At 52.2% G+C, this 16,369-nt stretch overlaps 2 protein-coding genes across 4 annotated transcripts in view; one reads left to right on the forward strand and one right to left on the reverse strand.

The window, feature by feature from the left end:
• The first annotated feature begins 297 nt into the window (after positions 1 to 297).
• On the forward strand, positions 298 to 6,484 carry RIC8A (RIC8 guanine nucleotide exchange factor A). 2 transcript variants are annotated; one of them, XM_011929976.1, is made up of 9 exons: positions 298 to 363; positions 452 to 1,042; positions 1,611 to 1,702; positions 2,294 to 2,444; positions 3,489 to 3,584; positions 3,676 to 3,820; positions 3,897 to 4,041; positions 4,674 to 4,793; positions 5,616 to 6,484. In XM_011929976.1, exons 2-9 carry the CDS (start codon positions 650 to 652, stop codon positions 5,734 to 5,736), a joined length of 1,263 nt encoding a protein of 420 aa, XP_011785366.1. In that variant the 5' UTR covers positions 298 to 363; positions 452 to 649; the 3' UTR covers positions 5,737 to 6,484. The 2 variants fall into 2 exon arrangements, with proteins under 2 accessions (XP_011785366.1, XP_011785365.1); XM_011929975.1 differs by having other exon boundaries at positions 338 to 1,042.
• The window catches only part of SIRT3 (sirtuin 3), a 23,553-nt gene continuing 13,591 nt past the window's right edge, over positions 6,408 to 16,369 (reverse strand). The window contains exons 5-7 of one of the 2 annotated variants that reach the window (XM_011929973.1): positions 15,148 to 15,309; positions 10,196 to 10,405; positions 6,408 to 8,099 (exon numbers count right to left, since the gene is read on the reverse strand). In XM_011929973.1, the coding sequence (XP_011785363.1) occupies positions 8,079 to 8,099; positions 10,196 to 10,405; positions 15,148 to 15,309 (393 nt within the window). In that variant the 3' untranslated portion in view covers positions 6,408 to 8,078. The remainder of the gene's footprint in view (positions 8,100 to 10,195; positions 10,406 to 15,147; positions 15,310 to 16,369) is intronic. The other variant, XM_011929974.1, reaches the window with a different exon arrangement.

A 16,369-nucleotide genomic window follows, 5' to 3' on the forward strand; every position in this document is an offset into this window, starting at 1 on the left:
GGGGACAGGCACGGAGGGGGTGGGGCAGGGTCGTGCGCGGGTGGTCGGGAGGGCGTGGGTGAGGCAGGGCTTGTGTCAGCAAGCTTAGGGGACGCGGCGGGGTGGGGCTGGCAGATCAGGGATGCAGTGTTGGGGGGAGAGTGTCTGGGGCGCACCCGTTGGGTGGCAGGTGTGTAGGGATGGGGGCGAGTGTAGACCCTGCCACCCCTTCTGAGCAGTGGCTGCTGCCTGAGTTAGAGGCCAATAGGCCGCCCCCCATCAGCGGGCGCGGATACTGCCCCTCTGTGGACTTGAATTCACTCGTTCTCTCTGCAGCACTCCCAGAGCTTCACGTTTGATGATGCTCAACAGGAGGACCGGAAGGTGGGTGCTGGCCCGAGGGGTAAAGGGACAGGGACGGGTGGCCCCAGGAAGAGGGGCCTGGTGGAGCCGCTCTTCTCCCTGCCCACAGAGACTGGCGGAGCTGCTGGTCTCCGTCCTGGAACAGGGCTTGCCACCCTCCCACCGTGCCACCTGGCTGCAGAGTGTCCGAATCCTGTCCCGGGACCGCAACTGCTTGGACCCGTTCACCAGCCGCCAGAGCCTGCAGGCACTGGCCTGCTATGCTGACATCTGTGGCTCTGAGGGGTCCGTCCCAGACTCCCCCGACATGGATGTTGTACTGGAGTCCCTCAAGTGCCTGTGCAACCTCGTGCTCAGCAGCCCTGTGGCACAGATGCTGGCAGCAGAGGCCCGCCTAGTGGTGAAGCTCACAGAGCGTGTGGGGCTGTACCGTGAGAGGAGCTTCCCCCACGATGTCCAGTTCTTTGACTTGAGGCTCCTCTTCCTGCTAACGGCACTCCGCACCGATGTGCGCCAGCAGCTGTTTCAGGAGCTGAAAGGAGTGCATCTGCTGACTGACACACTGGAGCTGACGCTGGGGGTGACTCCTGAAGGGAACCCACCCAAGCTCCTTCCTTCCCAAGAGACTGAGCGGGCCATGGAGATCCTCAAAGTGCTCTTCAACATCACCCTCGACTCCATCAAGGGGGAGGTGGACGAGGTGAGCGCTGACCTCAACCCATGGATGGGTCTCAACTCAGCTCCAACATTTCCTGGACCTGCTTCCCACTGGGTACCTTCATGTTTCTGGGTGTCAGACGTGGAGAGGACAGGACCTCCCAGCATGTTGGGACAAGGCCAAGGAGATGCCAGTTCTGGCCTGGGACCTTAGGGAAGGATTCTGAGGGAAGTAGAGGCCCCTTCTGGCTCTTGCTGCCTGGCAGGGGGCTGTGGGCTCTCCGGGGAGACTGTAAGAGATCCTCCACCATGAGGCTGTCAGTGGCGCTGAGACAGAGTGTGACTTCATCCCAAGGGTATGTGTTAACATTCCTAATCAGGGAAGTGCTCTTAGAAGAATACTCACGGAGTTTTTAGGAAGACAGCACTGGTCATCTTTTGCCCCCAGCACTAGCCAGAGTCACCTAGCAGACCCCAGGGGACCAAGTGTGCAGTACAGGAGGTGCACAGTCATTGCCACACAGTCCTGGAGTGCAACAGACAGCAGAGCCTCAGCAGGCAGCAGTGGGATGAGTGGGGCTCCTCAAAGGAACCCTTCTTTCTTTGGTCAGGAAGACGCCGCTCTTTACCGACACCTGGGGACCCTTCTCCGGCACAGTGTGATGATTGCTACTGCTGGAGACCGCACAGAGGAGTTCCACGGGTGAGGATGGGGCTTTTTCTGGGAGGGAAGTGTGTCCACATGTCTAGATGGTCGTCCTCAACCCTGGCCGTGAACCAGAACCACCTGAGAGCCCAGGCCCCACCCTAGAGGGTCTGACTTTGTCTGGGTGAGTGAGACTGGACATCGCTGTGTTTCCAGAGACTACTAGGTGCTTCTAATATGTGGCCAGGACAACAGCCATGAATTTGGGGGCAGGAATGTGCCACCTGGGCCTTGGGTAGTGGCAACAGACAGTGTGGTATTTACTAGGGCACATTGGCTCCGTGTCCCCGTTCTTGGTCCACCTGCCCCTTGGCTGGTGTGGTTTCCAGAGATGGTCTGGCGCTTTGGCCCAGACAGGGTAGGGGAAGCAGGGTGTCTCAGTGCCCCCACTTCCCCAGGGGACCCCACTGTACAGCTGAGTGGCAGTACCTCTCAGATCAGTCCCTGCCCTTGGCTTTGGTCCCCAGTGCTGCCCCTTTGGGACCTCAGATGCCAGCTCATGTAATGTGTAGTTCAGTGGGGGCACAAAGATTTCATCTGTGCTAAGGGATTAGCCCTATTGAGACCCCCACCTCCATCTGTCCCCAGCCACGCAGTGAACCTCCTGGGGAACTTGCCTCTCAAATGTCTGGATGTTCTCCTCACCCTGGAGCCACACGGAGACTCCGTGGAGTTCATGGGAGTGAATATGGATGTGATTCGTGCCCTCCTCATCTTCCTAGAGAAGCGTTTGCACCAGGTAGGCTGGGGATGGCTGTACAGGCTCCCCCAGTGGCTCTGGCACTGGTTGTCCTGCACAGCTGTGGTCTGTGGAAATCATCTTGGTGATGTGATATGGGCGATTCTTCGGCTGTTCTGTGGTCCAGCCTGGCAACAAACTAGACCCTTCCTTCATGAGAAGCATGTGGACACCTTCCACACACTTGAAGGTTTCACTTCTTAAATCTTTGTGGATCTTTACTGAGTGGTCCTGAGAAGCCCCCGAGTCCCTGCTTTTAACTCTCAGACACAGGCAGCCCTTGATTACAAGCATAGCTGTCCCTCAACATCCTGAGGAGACCCATAGGAACCTCAGATCAAAGCTTCCCTCTGATTCCTGTGACTGCACTGCAGGGCATCTGGACAGCTAGGGCTCTAACCACCCTCCAGGAGCTTGCAGAAAGCAGGCTGGAGCACAATAAACCGAGATTTAGGAGACCTCTCGGGAATCTACCTGCCTAAGCAGGGGACACACATGGTGCGTGCGAGCCAGTCAGGGTAGGGAGCTGGCATTGGACGTACAGCCGGGGGGTTGTCTGTGCCTGTCGCTGTCGCTGACATTGCTGGTGCTGGGGTCCAGGCACATTATGCTAGGAGGGTCAGGAACTCCCTGCTGTCTGTCCATGAAGTACCCAGAGCGGGGATTCGGTTCTCGTTTCTTTTTCCACCAACATCTGAGGGCAATGTGTGTTCCAGTCTAAAGCTTTAATTGCTTTGTGTTTTCTTCCCAGCCCTGGTTTATAGTTGAGGTAATTAGACTTAAAGCAGTTATTTCTCCCAAGTCAAAAAGCTTACCAGTACCTCTGAGTGCGGCTCTGTGCCTGTCCTTTTCAAAAGTGACACAGACACCCACCACCCACTCTTGGCCTTCCGCTGACTAACTGCAGAGGGGCCTCTTCCCAAACCTCTGCCACCAGGACCAGCTGCCGTGTACGCTGGTGGGAAGGGACGGTGGGGGGTGTAACTCTGCGCCAGTCTCAGATTAGGCAGGAGCACAGCCACGATGACAGAGGCTCCTCTACAGACACACAGGCTGAAGGAGAGCGTAGCTCCCGTGCTGAGCGTGCTGACCGAATGTGCCCGGATGCACCGCCCAGCCAGGAAGTTCCTGAAGGCCCAGGTATGAGACTGAGGAGCTGGCACTCCCGGGGGATGTGGTTTCGGCCCTGATCACAGACCAAGCCCAAGCTTAGGGACGGCCACCTCCCCAGGTGCTGCCCCCTCTGCGGGATGTGAGGACACGGCCTGAGGTTGGGGAGATGCTGCGAAACAAGCTTGTCCGCCTCATGACACACCTGGACACAGATGTGAAGAGAGTGGCCGCCGAGTTCTTGTTTGTCCTGTGCTCTGAGAGTGGTGAGTTATGGAGATCCGGGTCCCAGCCCCCCCACCTCAGCCAGGCTTGCACACTGACCTCTGCCTTGCCCCCCAGTGCCCCGATTCATCAAGTACACGGGCTATGGGAATGCAGCTGGCCTTCTGGCTGCCAGGGGCCTCATGGCGGGAGGCCGGCCTGAGGGCCAGTACTCGGAGGATGAGGACACAGACACAGACGAATACAAGGAAGCCAAGGCCAGGTGTGTGCCCCCAACACCCCCTTGGGTCTCCACTCACAGCCCCCTAGTCCCTGCTTCCACACCCATGTGGACCCCTGTAGGGTGGGACAGGATGACCAGTGGGCAAGACCTTCCAGAATCAAGCACCTGTCCCTAAGTGCTATCTGGGATACCAGAAGGTGGCAGGTGGCAGTTGCCGGTTACCAGTGCCGCTTCTGGAGGGAGGCCTCTTCCCGCAGTTGCCTTGCCCACCTCACCCCACTGGGAAAATAGGTGGCTTGGCCGGGCGCGGTGGCTCAAGCCTGTAATCCCAGCACTTTGAAAGGCCGAGACGGGCGGATCATGAGGTCAGGAGATCGAGACCATCCTGGCTAACACGGTGAAACCCCGTCTCTACTAAAATACAAAAAACTAGCTGGGCGAGATGGCAGGCGCCTATAGTCCCAGCTACTCGGGAGGCTGAGGCAGGAGAATGGCATGAACCCGGGAGACGGAGCTTGCAGTGAGCTGAGATCCGGCCACTGCACTCCAGCCTGGGCGACAGAGCGAGACTCCGTCTCAAAAAAAAAAAAAAGAAAAAGAAAATAGGTGGCTTGCCTCCTGTCCTGGAGAGTCACTAATGCGTTCCCCACATTCCACCTACTGGGAAACAGCATCAACCCGGTGACCGGGAGGGTGGAGGAGAAGCCGCCTAACCCTATGGAGGGCATGACGGAGGAGCAGAAGGAGCACGAGGCCATGAAGCTAGTGACCATGTTTGACAAGCTCTCCAGGTGTGTGGCATGATGAGGAGGGGCCTGTAGCTGGGAGAAGGGAGAGCTGACCCACATCCTGTCTTGTGAGCCCCAGGAGGTAGGATCAGAGGAGAGCTTAGGATCCTGGTGTTAGGTTGCATTGCTGATGTTTGAAATCACTTGCCCTGGAGGAAATTCCCCCAGGGGATGGGTATATTGAGATCAGTATTGTGCCCATTTTACAGATGATAACTGAGGCCCAGAGAAATTAAGAGACTGTCTAAGGCTGGGCATGGCAGCTCATGCCTGTAATCTGAGCACTTTCGGAGGCTGAGGCAGGTGGATCACAAGGTCAGGAGATCCAGAGCATCCTGGCCAACATGGTGAAACCCCGTCTCTGCTAAAATACAAAAAAACGTCAGCTGGGCGTGGTGGTGTGCACCTGTAGTCCCAGCTACTTGGGAGGTCAAGGCAGGGGAATCACTTGAACCTGAGAGGCAGATATTACAGTGAGCTGAGATTGCGCCAATACACTCCAGCCTGGCGACAGAGTGAGACTTTGTCTCAAAAAAAAAAAAAAAAAAAGAGACTGTTCAACGTTGCTACACTTATTGGAGATGGCCCAGTGTCCAAATGAACAGACTGCTTAAGGCCAATTTAGATGTCTAAATTAAGAAACTGCTTAAAGCCATGAGGTAGCAGTTAGGATTTGGGCCCAACTAACAGAAGGTCCAACCAGGCTTCCCCAGTAAATGAGAGCAGCCTACTGGGTGGAGAAGAAGGTAGCAGCCAGGGGTGAGCAGGACCCCTGCATGGCCAACTGGGCCCCTTCCCCAGTCCCACTGCACCTTTCCCCCACAGGAACAGAGTCATCCAGCCAATGGGGATGAGTCCCCGGGGTCATCTTACGTCCCTGCAGGATGCCATGTGCGAGACTATGGAGCAACAGCTCTCCTCGGACCCTGACTCAGAGCCTGACTGAGGATGGCAGCTCTTCTGCTCTCCCATCAGAACTGGTGCTGCTTCCAGAGACTTCCTTGGGGTTGCAACCTGGGAAAGCCACATCCCACTGGCTCCACACTCCTCTCTCCATCTTAGAAACCCCTTCTCTTTACTCCCAAGGTTTTGTTCATCATTTGCCTCTGGTCCAGTTTATCTCTGGACTGCAATGGTCTTCTTGTGCTAGAACTCAGGGCTCAGCCTTGAATTCCACAGACAAAGTACTTTCTTTTGTCTGTGCCAAGAGGAATGTGTTCAGAAGCTGCTGCCTGAGGGCAGGGCCTACCTGGACACACAGAAGAGCATATGGGAGGGCAGGGGGTTGGGTGTGGGTGTGCACAAAGCAAGCACATCTGGGATGGGCACGCTGGCAGAGCCAGTGTGTTGGGGCATGTGCTGCACTTCCCAGGGAGAACCTGTCAGAACTTTCTATACGACTATGTCAGAACACACACTTCCAAGGTATGTATGCTCTGTTGTTTCTGTCCTGTCTTTACTGAGCGCAGGGCTGGACGCCTCTTAGACATTCTCCTTGGTCCTCGTTCACCTGCCCGCTGTAGTATCCACAGTGCCCAAGTTCTTACTGGTTTTGGCAATTAAACCTCCTTCTTACTGGTTTAGACTACACTTAAAAGAAGGAAAATGCCCCTCATGTGACCATAGAGATTTATACCACATACCACACATAGCCACAGAAACGTCATCTTGAAATAAAGAGTTTTGGGCAAAAATGTATGTGTGAATATATGTGTAAATTATCAAATACAGCGGCCAGGCACAGTGGCTCATGCCTGGAATCCCAGCACTTTGGGAGGCCGAGGCGGGTGGATCACTTGAAGCCAGGAGTTCGAGACCAGCCTGGCCAGCATAGCGAAACCCGTCTCTATTACAAATATGCCCCTATGTTAGGCGTGGTGGGACACACCTGTAGTCCCAGCTACCCAGGAGGCTGAGGCAGGAGAATCGCTTAAACCCGGGAGGCGGAAGTTGCAGTGAGCTGAGATCGCAACACTGCACTCCATCCTGAGCGACAGAGCAAGACTCTCAAGAAAATAAAAAAGTAACATTAACTACAGTTAGAAACTAATTTCATTCTTTTTAGAATTCAACACTTTTCCTAGGTCACCAGTTCCACCTTTTGTCCTTTCCAGAGCAAAGTCACAGGACCCCCTTCCTGGGAGTCACTGTCATTAAATCTATTCCCATCAGCTCAGCCCAGGGTAGGCAAGGTTCAGGAATGGGAAGTGCTTTTGTCTGGGGAAACACGCAGGTAATCTGATGCTAGGAAGGAGGATGTGCATGTGGGTAAGAACCCAGGAGGAAGCAGCTGGTGCCTGGCGGGGCGAGCCATCAGAGCTGGGCCTTGGTGCTGCCCCAGGAGAAGGAGCCTGTGCAGAAGTGGGAGCTCAGTGGATTCCACCTCATATGTCACAATCCAGCAGGTGACCAGGACTCAGCCTGGGTTTGAAGTGAGTAATGCCTTCCCTGTCTCAGAGATTAGCTCTAACTGTCACTGGAGGAAGCCCTGGGGGAGGGGGGCTAGTGTGGGGACAGGAGACCAGATAGAAAGTGCTGGAATGTTCTGGAACAGATCTCTGGAGGAGAGGCTGAGTATGGAGAGTCAACAGAATGTGACCACCTTCAGAGGGAGGAGCTGGGCCATCTCCAATAAACCCAGGGACACATGGCCTTCAGTCCTCAGACTGTTCCCACAGAGGGACGCCATGTACTCGGTTCCCTTTTTCCAACTCATGTCAACACTTGCAGTCCCTCTGAGGAGACTGAATGTATTTCATGCTGGAAATAAAGAACAAATTTTCTCTCATTAAAAATAGCCCTACTAAAGGAGACCGACATGCTAGAAAGTGCAGCACTAGGGCCTCAGGACTACACTTTGGGACATGAAGAGGGCTGGGGGCTGCTCGGCCCAAGTCTGGATCTTCTGACCAACAGATGCTGAGCTTGCCCTTCACCTGGGCACAGAAAGCAAACTCGGTCTGGGATTCTAGTCGGTCTGTTCAGTTCAAGAGGGTCACAGAAGAAAGCTTTTTCCACTAGGAGCTTCAGCAGAGTGAAGAGTTCAACACAGCAAACAGGCAGGCAGGCAGGCAGCTCCTTTGTATATGTGACAGGGCGGCCCTGAATGTAAACACAGCCCTACCAGTCGGCACAGCTCACAGCCTGAGAAGGCATTCCAGTGGCAGCCTCCGGTGTCCACTCAGTTCACATATTCTGGTTTGACCAAAATTAGCCATGAGGTCTCGTCAGAATTGGGATGTGGATGTCTCCTATGTCACCATTTATTGTGTGGGGGCAGCCATCATCCTATTTGTCTGGTCCATTAAGCTGGAACACAGAAGACAGGGTATCAGCTATCTCTTAACACACCCAGGCAGGCCAGCAGATCTCTGGTCAAACAGATCTAGCTGCAAACATGCAAAATATCTCACAAAACAAGCTGCTTTCTGCAAATACTGCTGCTGTGCAGGCTAAGAGGATCCCTGCAGGCCTGGGCAGAGCAGGGTGGCTAAACGGAGAGCCTCATTCTAAGGGACCTGAAGTGCCCAAATCAAGATGTACTGATGCTCGTGTGCTTAAAACCATCCACTATTTGGAAAAGTAACCCCTTGGATAGTAATTCTTTAAAAAACAAAAAGTCATAACCCATTTTACATAAATTTGTGTGAAACTACATTATACAGTTCAAATCCTGTTGGGCCACTTCCAAAACCCCACAGGAGCTACCAGAATTACAATCTGCTTTTCTATGAAAACAGAAGTTGGGCCCGGGCATGCTGGCTCACACCTGTAATCCCAGCACTCTGGAGGCCAAGGCGGGTGAATCACCTGAGGTCAGGAGTTTGAGACCAGCCTGACTAACATGGTGAAACCCCGTCTCTACTAAAAGTACAAAAATTAGCCGGGCATGGTGGCACGCGCCTGTAATCCCAGCTACTCAGGAGGCTGAGGCAGCAGAATCACGTGAACCCGGGAGGCAGGGATGCAGTGAGCCGAGATCGCGCCACTGCACTCTAGCCTGGGCAATAAGAGTGAAACTCTGTTACAAAAAAAAGAAAATAGGAAGTCAGAGCAGGAAAAGGCTCCCTCAAAAAAGCCTGCTGGACTGATCTAAGACCTCTGCTGCCTTGTGAGCTGGCCAGGAGGCACTCGCCTCTCAGTGGTTAAGCCTCGTTGTTAGCTGGGTTCCCTGCTACCATAATGAAGTGACCATGATTGGTAAAAAATCAGCCTGCGACCAGAGGTTGGAGGTCTCAGACTGGTGGAGGAGAGGAGAGTACTGACCCCATGGCCCTGAGCCATGAGGCAGCCACAGCTGTGGACGAGGAAAAAGGATCAGGATTTCCTAAGACATCTGCCTTGGAAGACAAGAGGAGCATCAGTTGTGATATATTCTGGTTGATACAGTTTGGCTGTGTCCCCACCCAAATGTCACCTTGAATTGTAATAATCCCCACGGGGCCAGGATGGGGCCAGGTGGAAGTAACTGAATCATGGGGGCGGGGCTCTTCCACGCTGTTCTTGTGGTAGTGAGTAAGTCTCACAAGATCTGACAGTTTTCGAAAGGGCAGTTCCCCTGCACACGTCCTCTTGCCTGCCGCCGTGGAAGACGGGACTTTGCTCCTTGTCTTCCACTGTGATTGTGAGGCCCCCACAGCCATATGGAACTGAGTCCATTAAACCTCTTTCCTTTATAAATGACCCAGTCTCAGGTATGCCTTTATTAGCAGCATGAGAACATACTAACACACTGGTGAAATCCCCTTTGGACAGTGTCACATCTGCCTGTAATGATAATGCTGGACTTTAAATGCTTAATGCTACCTCCCACTGCAAACCCTTAATATCAAGGCTACACATGCTACACGATTCTCATGGGAAACTGCATTTTCTGTAACTTCACTTGTTTACAGGCAGTTTGGAATCTCTTAGAAAGAAAGCATCAAGCCTCTTTGGCTTTCCTCCGCGGATTATAATCGATCAATGGCTCTCATACCAATTACTTCCGAAAAGCCTCACTAATGTAGCCTTCATCCCACACAGATGCAGAGAACTTTAGCTTCTCAAAGTTCTTTAACCCGTATCATCTCAGAATCACATACCAGGCCTTAGAGGAACACTGTTGGCTGCTTTACTTTAGGGAGTGAAGATAACACTTAAAGTCTGTTAAGAGTACAGACTCATCAGCCCTGAGTGTCTGGACCGTGTCCCTGCTTGGCCTGTTGGCATCTGTTTCTTCATCTCTAAATGGAGGTATTGAAAGTAATACCCAGTCAGGTCCAGGTAGCGCCTGGTGCAGGATTCACAGCATCATCGGTTATGACTGTTACTGTGTTAGCCAGTGGGGTTCCATACGAGATGGACCACACCCTAGAGCAGTGAGGAGGGCAGCCCCTTGGATGGTCCTCCTCAGCAGTCTGTACCTTCCCAGTTTCCCGCTGGACAAGGTCCCGCATCTCTTCTGTCCAGCCCAGAAGCTCCACTAGCCTTTCCACGCTGTGAACCACGTCCCCCAGCTGGGCCACGTCCCTGCCGCGAGGACGCCACGCCAAGGGTCCCACCAAGTCCCGGTTGATGAGCAGTCGGGGAACGGAGCTCCGCACGGCCTCGGTCAAGCTGGCAAAAGGCTCCACCTGAAAAATGGCCCAAATGTGAGGGTACAGTGTCCACCCTACAACCCCCACAGGACGTTTCGTGCCACAGCCACTGAGGCCTTGGAGGAGCAGCAGACTGGCAGTCAGACCCGGCGATATACGGAAAACCCACCACCAATCTCATTTCTTCAGTTGAGCTCCTGCCGCTTGGCCCCAGTGACTCTGTTTCCTCCCCTCAGCCTCCCTCTCTTCCACTTCTTGCTGCTTCCACATGTCCTTGCTTCTCCCCACCTCCGTTCCAAGGCTCATGAGGGATCCAACCTTCCTACCTCCTCTTTGTGAGCACGTTCTGTTCTCCCTGTCCTCCCCAGCTCGCTGTCTCCCAGCATGCCGCGGAGGGACGACAGCACAGACTTGTCCAGCTCCTCTGGCTAGCCCTGCTCGCAGTGACAGCCACCACTAGCATCGGGCACCCAGAGAAGCTGGTGCCCCGAGCAGGAGTTACGGTTACGTCTCTCCATGGTCTTCACCACCCAGCCTCTAGAGAGGCCTAGCTTGGTGCCATCAGGCTTCTTCATACAGCTCCCAAAGCATCTTTTAAGAGGAACGAGGTAAAAAATGGACACATTAATAAATGGCATTAAAACTGGCTCATTATCTGGGAGGAAAATGCTCCATTCCTACCTCCCATTGAAAAAAAATTCAAATGGATTAAAGGTTTCAATGTAAACCAAACAGTTCTTGAAGAAAACTGAGGGTTTACAAGTAAGGATAGGGAAAAACATTTTAGGTGTGAAAACTGAAGTCAGATAAGGCAAAGGAAAATGACAGATCTGACTATGTAAATACTATTACATCAGTATCTACATAAAACTACTATGTAGAAAATTTAAAAATTTTAAAAACCTCTCATCATAAACTGCAAAAATATTTATAACATATGATAATGGTTTATATTGCTAATTGATAAACTCATTTATAAACATATAATGTATGAACTAATTTATAATGTTAATTTATAATGAAATTTCTATTAGCCGGGCATGGTGGTTCATGCCTATAATCCCAGCACTTTGGGAGGCCAAGGCAGGTGGATCACCTGAGGTCAGGAGTTCAAGACCAGCCTGGCCAACATGGTGAAACCCTGTCTCTACTAAAAACACAAAAATTAGCTGGGCGTGGTGGCACGCACCTGTAGTCCCAGCTACTCGGGAGGCTGAGGCAGAAGAATGGCTTGAGCCTGCGAGGCGGAGGTTGCAGTGAGCCGAGATCGTGCCACTGCACTCCAGCCTGGGAGACAGAGCGAGACTCTGTCTCAAAACAAAAAAAAAAAAGAAATTTATATTAACCTTAAAATTGATTTATATTGTATTATTTAATTTCTATTAAAATTAAAACTAATTTCTATTGCTAATTTACAATGACCCAATGAAAAATGAGTAAGAGATACAAATATACAATCCAAAGAGAGGAAACACAACTGGCCAATAAACATGAAAAGATGAATTTCATTCTTTACTACAGAAATGCAAAATCCACACCCCCGTCCACACACACACATGCATTTTTTTAACCAATTTGATTTGTGTGATTTTGGTTTTGGTGAGGATGTGATAAAATGGCTACACAAAAACACAGTTTGTGGCAATGTAATTGTTCCATCTTTCTGGAAGGCAAGTTCTCAATATTTATCAGCACTCACCCTTCAGGAGTACTTGCACCCTTCGGGGAGTACTTGCATGGGTAGATCAGGATGACACACAGGGATATTCGCTACAGCATGGGATCTCAGTCTGTTGCCCAGGCTGGAATGCAGTGGCATGATCCTAGTTCACTATAACCTCAAACTCCTGGGCTCAAGCAATCCTCCTGCCTCAGCCTCTCAAATAGCTACAACTACACAGACCGCACCTGGCTATCTTTTTATTTTTTGTAGAGACGAGGTCTGACTATACTGCCCAGGCTGGTCTCAAATGCCTAGCTTCAGGCAATCTTACTGCCTTAGCCTCCCAAAGTGCTGGGATAACAGGTATGAGCCACAGTGCCTGGCCCGGCGTTACTTTTAATATAAAAATTATATACTATTTATTGTCATTGTCCATCAGTAAGAAATTGCTTACATAAACTGTATTAAATCCACAAAACCTATGTTAAAGCTCTTGTGGCGGAATATGTTTCAGAATTTTTGAGATTTTAAAGAAGATCATATGGTTTACACCCCACATACTATGTCACACCTAAAGGGGATCCGGAGTGGTACTCCATGGTCACACACATTAATATTTCGTCCACAAAGCACATGAGGCAGAGTCCATGTGTGACACCAGCTCGCTCAGTTCACGATGGCAGCGTGTGTACAGACACGGGCCTCTCAGGCGGAACCACATATCCACATAAGGAAAACTGTCAGCACTAACAAGGCAGCAGATCTCCACGCACTCACCTTGTTACATGAAAACAGCAGGCTGCAGAATAGAAGGTACAGTGCTGTCCAAATTTTAGTTAAAAATTACCATCTGTACATGTGCATTTGTACAAAAAAAGAAACCTGAGAGGACACAGAATAAAATGCTAACAGTTGGTGGGATGAAAAAGTTGATTCTTTGCTTTATATCTTTATATAATGTATGAATCTTTTCTTTTTCTGGGGGGGGGGACGGAGTCTTTCTCTGTCTCCCAGGCTGGAGTGCCGTGGCGCGATCTCAGCTCACTGCAAGCTCCACCTCCTGGTCCATGCCATTCTCCTGCCTCAGCCTCCCAAGTAGCTGGGACTACAGGCACCCACCACCATGCCCGGCTAATGTTTTGTATTTTTTATTTTTTTAGTAGAGATGCGGTTTCACGGTGTTAGCCAGGATGGTCTCGATCTCCTGACCTCGTGATCCGCCTGCCTCGGCCTCCCAAAGTGCTGGGATTACAGGCGTGAGCCCCTGTGCCAGGCCCTGGATGAATCTTTTCAAAGACGCACATGGTACACTTATAATAAGGAAAAAGGCCATTTTCATTTCACTTCAACAATAAAGATGGCTGGTGGCCCGAGTGTCCACACCTGGTGGCCAGCACGGTCAGCTGGTCTCAGCCCACACTCTGCTGACCACCACGGCCCCTCTGACTGCTCCTCCTGTGTCTGTCCCTCCATCCTAACCCTAGCATGGCTTTCTCATGTCTGTCCACACCCTGGGCTCTCCTGTCTGCTCACTCCAGCACCCCAGCTCCTGCCTCTGGGCCTTCTTGGACTGCAGACTCATATCCACCTGCTCAATACCTCCAGTCTGCAGTACATCCTCAAATCCATGGAAACAAGGCTGAGTTCCTGAGCTCCCCCAAATCCACCTCCCAGGCTTCTCCATCTCAGGAAATGGCGGCTCCGTCTTTCTAGCTGCTCCAGCCACGGTCCTGGAGTCCTTAGGAATCCACGCCCTCCCATGCACCGCGCCAGCACGCCCACTCTGCGTTCACACACACCCAGAGTCCAGCACCCCTCAGCCTCTGCTGGCTTTACCCAGCCCCCAGCCAGTGCCAGCCGGTGAGTACTTACAAGGGCCCTGCTGGGTCTGCTGCTCCTAGTCTTGCCCCCATGGTGGGCTCACAAGCCCAGCACCCAAAGGAGTCCTCTCAACTTCCAGGCTCTGGCCTGGAACCCAAGCTGAATCCATTCATCTTCTGAGGCAGCGCCAGCCTCCCATGAGATGACACTTGTGCCCCACCTCCTTCTCTGCTCCAGCCCGTGCCTGTCACTGGTGACATCGCCCCACCCTCCTTGCCGCTTGACACCTGTGCAGTGTCCCCTGCCAGACCCCCCTCACCTTGGTAAACTCTTAGCTCCAACTCCACCTGCCTGGCTTGACACTGCAGCTGGTTCCCAACCCTTCTAGCCTTTCTATCCTACTTGTTATCTTTCCCAGAACATCAATCATCTCCTCACAAACTATGTAACTTCTTACGTTGACATCTGACTGTGGATGTCCAAAGCACTGGAGCAGGGCCCAGCACACAATGAAGGCCCGAACAAACACACGCTCTAGGCCCTGCGGCTGCCCTGGGCCCCTCGGAGCACAGGTCTTTCTGGCCCTTCTGCCCTTGGTGCCTATATCCAGTCACGCACACACTGCGTGACTCATCACAGCTTCTAGGAATTTCCTGAGCTTCAGACGCAGACGCAGAACAGCTGCTTGACCACATCCAGGGGGAATTTCCCAGGCACCCGAGACATGCACAGAACCAAGCTGGGCATCCTCCCTCCCAAATCACGCCTCACCAGCAAATGCCCTGACCTTACAGACCAAGCCAGACGCCTCCTTCTCACATCCCCAAAACAACACAGGCTGCAAGTCCAGTCCCCCTCCTCGCTGTCCCTCAGGTGACCACAGCTCCACCTTCTTCAGGACCAGCCTCCTGGCACTGCTTGCTCCACTCTCCACTCCCCAAAGGCCTCTCTGACCCCAAGGGCCAGTCCTTTTGGATTTATCACTACTCCCAACGCAGCATCAGTATTCCTGATCTGACCTGGGAGGCCTGCCCCTCCACCTCATCCCGACGCCCCCTTTCCTCCTCCCTTCTCCTCACATGTGGTGCCCCACCCGCACCTATACCACCTCCAAAGCCCAGCAGCTTCCTACCTTCCTGCCTCCCGCACAGGCTGCTGCTCCCTCAGCCTGGAACCCCAGCTGAATCCACTCACCTTCCGAAAGTGGCACCAGCCCCGGAAGGGCCCATGAGATGACTTCTGTACCCCTCCCTTCCCCTGCCCTCCAGCCTCTTCCCAGCACAGGCTGACAAACCTCCAGGGAGGTCCCGAGGATGAGCAGCAGATCTGCCATGGGGAAGTCAACCACGTGCAGCAAGAACCTCTGGGGCAGCGGCTCCCCAAAGAACACAACGTCGGGCTTCACAACGCCGGTGCAGACCGGGCAGCGGGGAACCCTGTCTGCCATCACGTCAGCCTGGAAAACAGAGAAAACAGGCCTGATGAAGATGCCTGCAACACGCTGTAAAAGGAAAAGGCAACAAGTTCTTATTAAAGTGTCAAACATTCTCCCCCAAAAAAGGTGGGAGAGGTATCACGAACCCCCATGTACCCAGCTTTAGGAATTACCAGTTTTCACAGCTGATTGTTTCATAGCCCTCCAGAATCTGGGAGGAGGTGTTGAAGCATTTAAAAGCAAATCTTGGACATCATACGTTTCACCCATTATTACTTCGGCAGGCATCTAGCGTATCTAACACCGTGCTCTACACCTGGGATGCCGACCAGCGACAGTCCGGTGCTAAGGAAACACCTGGTAGACCACTCCAGTCCTCAAACAGTGGTCTGCAGGCATTTGGCCTACACCGAACATCATTCAGTCACAAGGTGAAACTCTCTCTGGTTTGAGCTTAAGTGATCATGCCATTGCCTCAGCCCGGGGAGGCTTTCAGGTCAGCTTCACTCACTGGCTGGCATTATTAGGAGTAACAACATCTGCCAAACACTGCTTCCTTACTGGCCAAGGTGAAGTGGACACAACTTCACTTTGAGTCAAGATTAATATAAACTAATGCCTTGGAGCAGATGGAAAAGGGAGAGAGAGTTACAGAGGAAGACACCTGACTTTCTAAGGTAAACCTTTACAGCTAACAGGGCTTGCTTTAAGCAGGCTCAATCCAGCAAGAAGCAACAGAAACAAAAGACAAAAGAAAGAGACCCACAAAAGATTTCAGATAATCTTGGATACATAGTAAAACTGTATTATATTTAAATTAAAAAGAAAAAACTGTTACCTTGGAGGCATGGGGTATAGTAAAAAAAAAAAATGAAGGAAACAAAAAAAAGATGAACTTGAAATAGCTATTAGAGGCCAGACACAGTGGCTCAGGCCTGTAATCCCAGCACTTTGGGAGGCCAAGGTGGGCGGATTATGAGGTCAGGAGATCGAGACTGTCTTGGCCAACATGGTGAAACCCCGTCTCTACTAAAACACAAACAACTAGCCAAGTGTGGTGGTGCGTGTCTGTAATCCCAGC

Source organism: Colobus angolensis, unplaced genomic scaffold (genome assembly GCF_000951035.1).
Source record: "Colobus angolensis palliatus isolate OR3802 unplaced genomic scaffold, Cang.pa_1.0 Scaffold84, whole genome shotgun sequence".
NCBI classification, from domain to species: Eukaryota; Metazoa; Chordata; class Mammalia; order Primates; family Cercopithecidae; genus Colobus; species Colobus angolensis.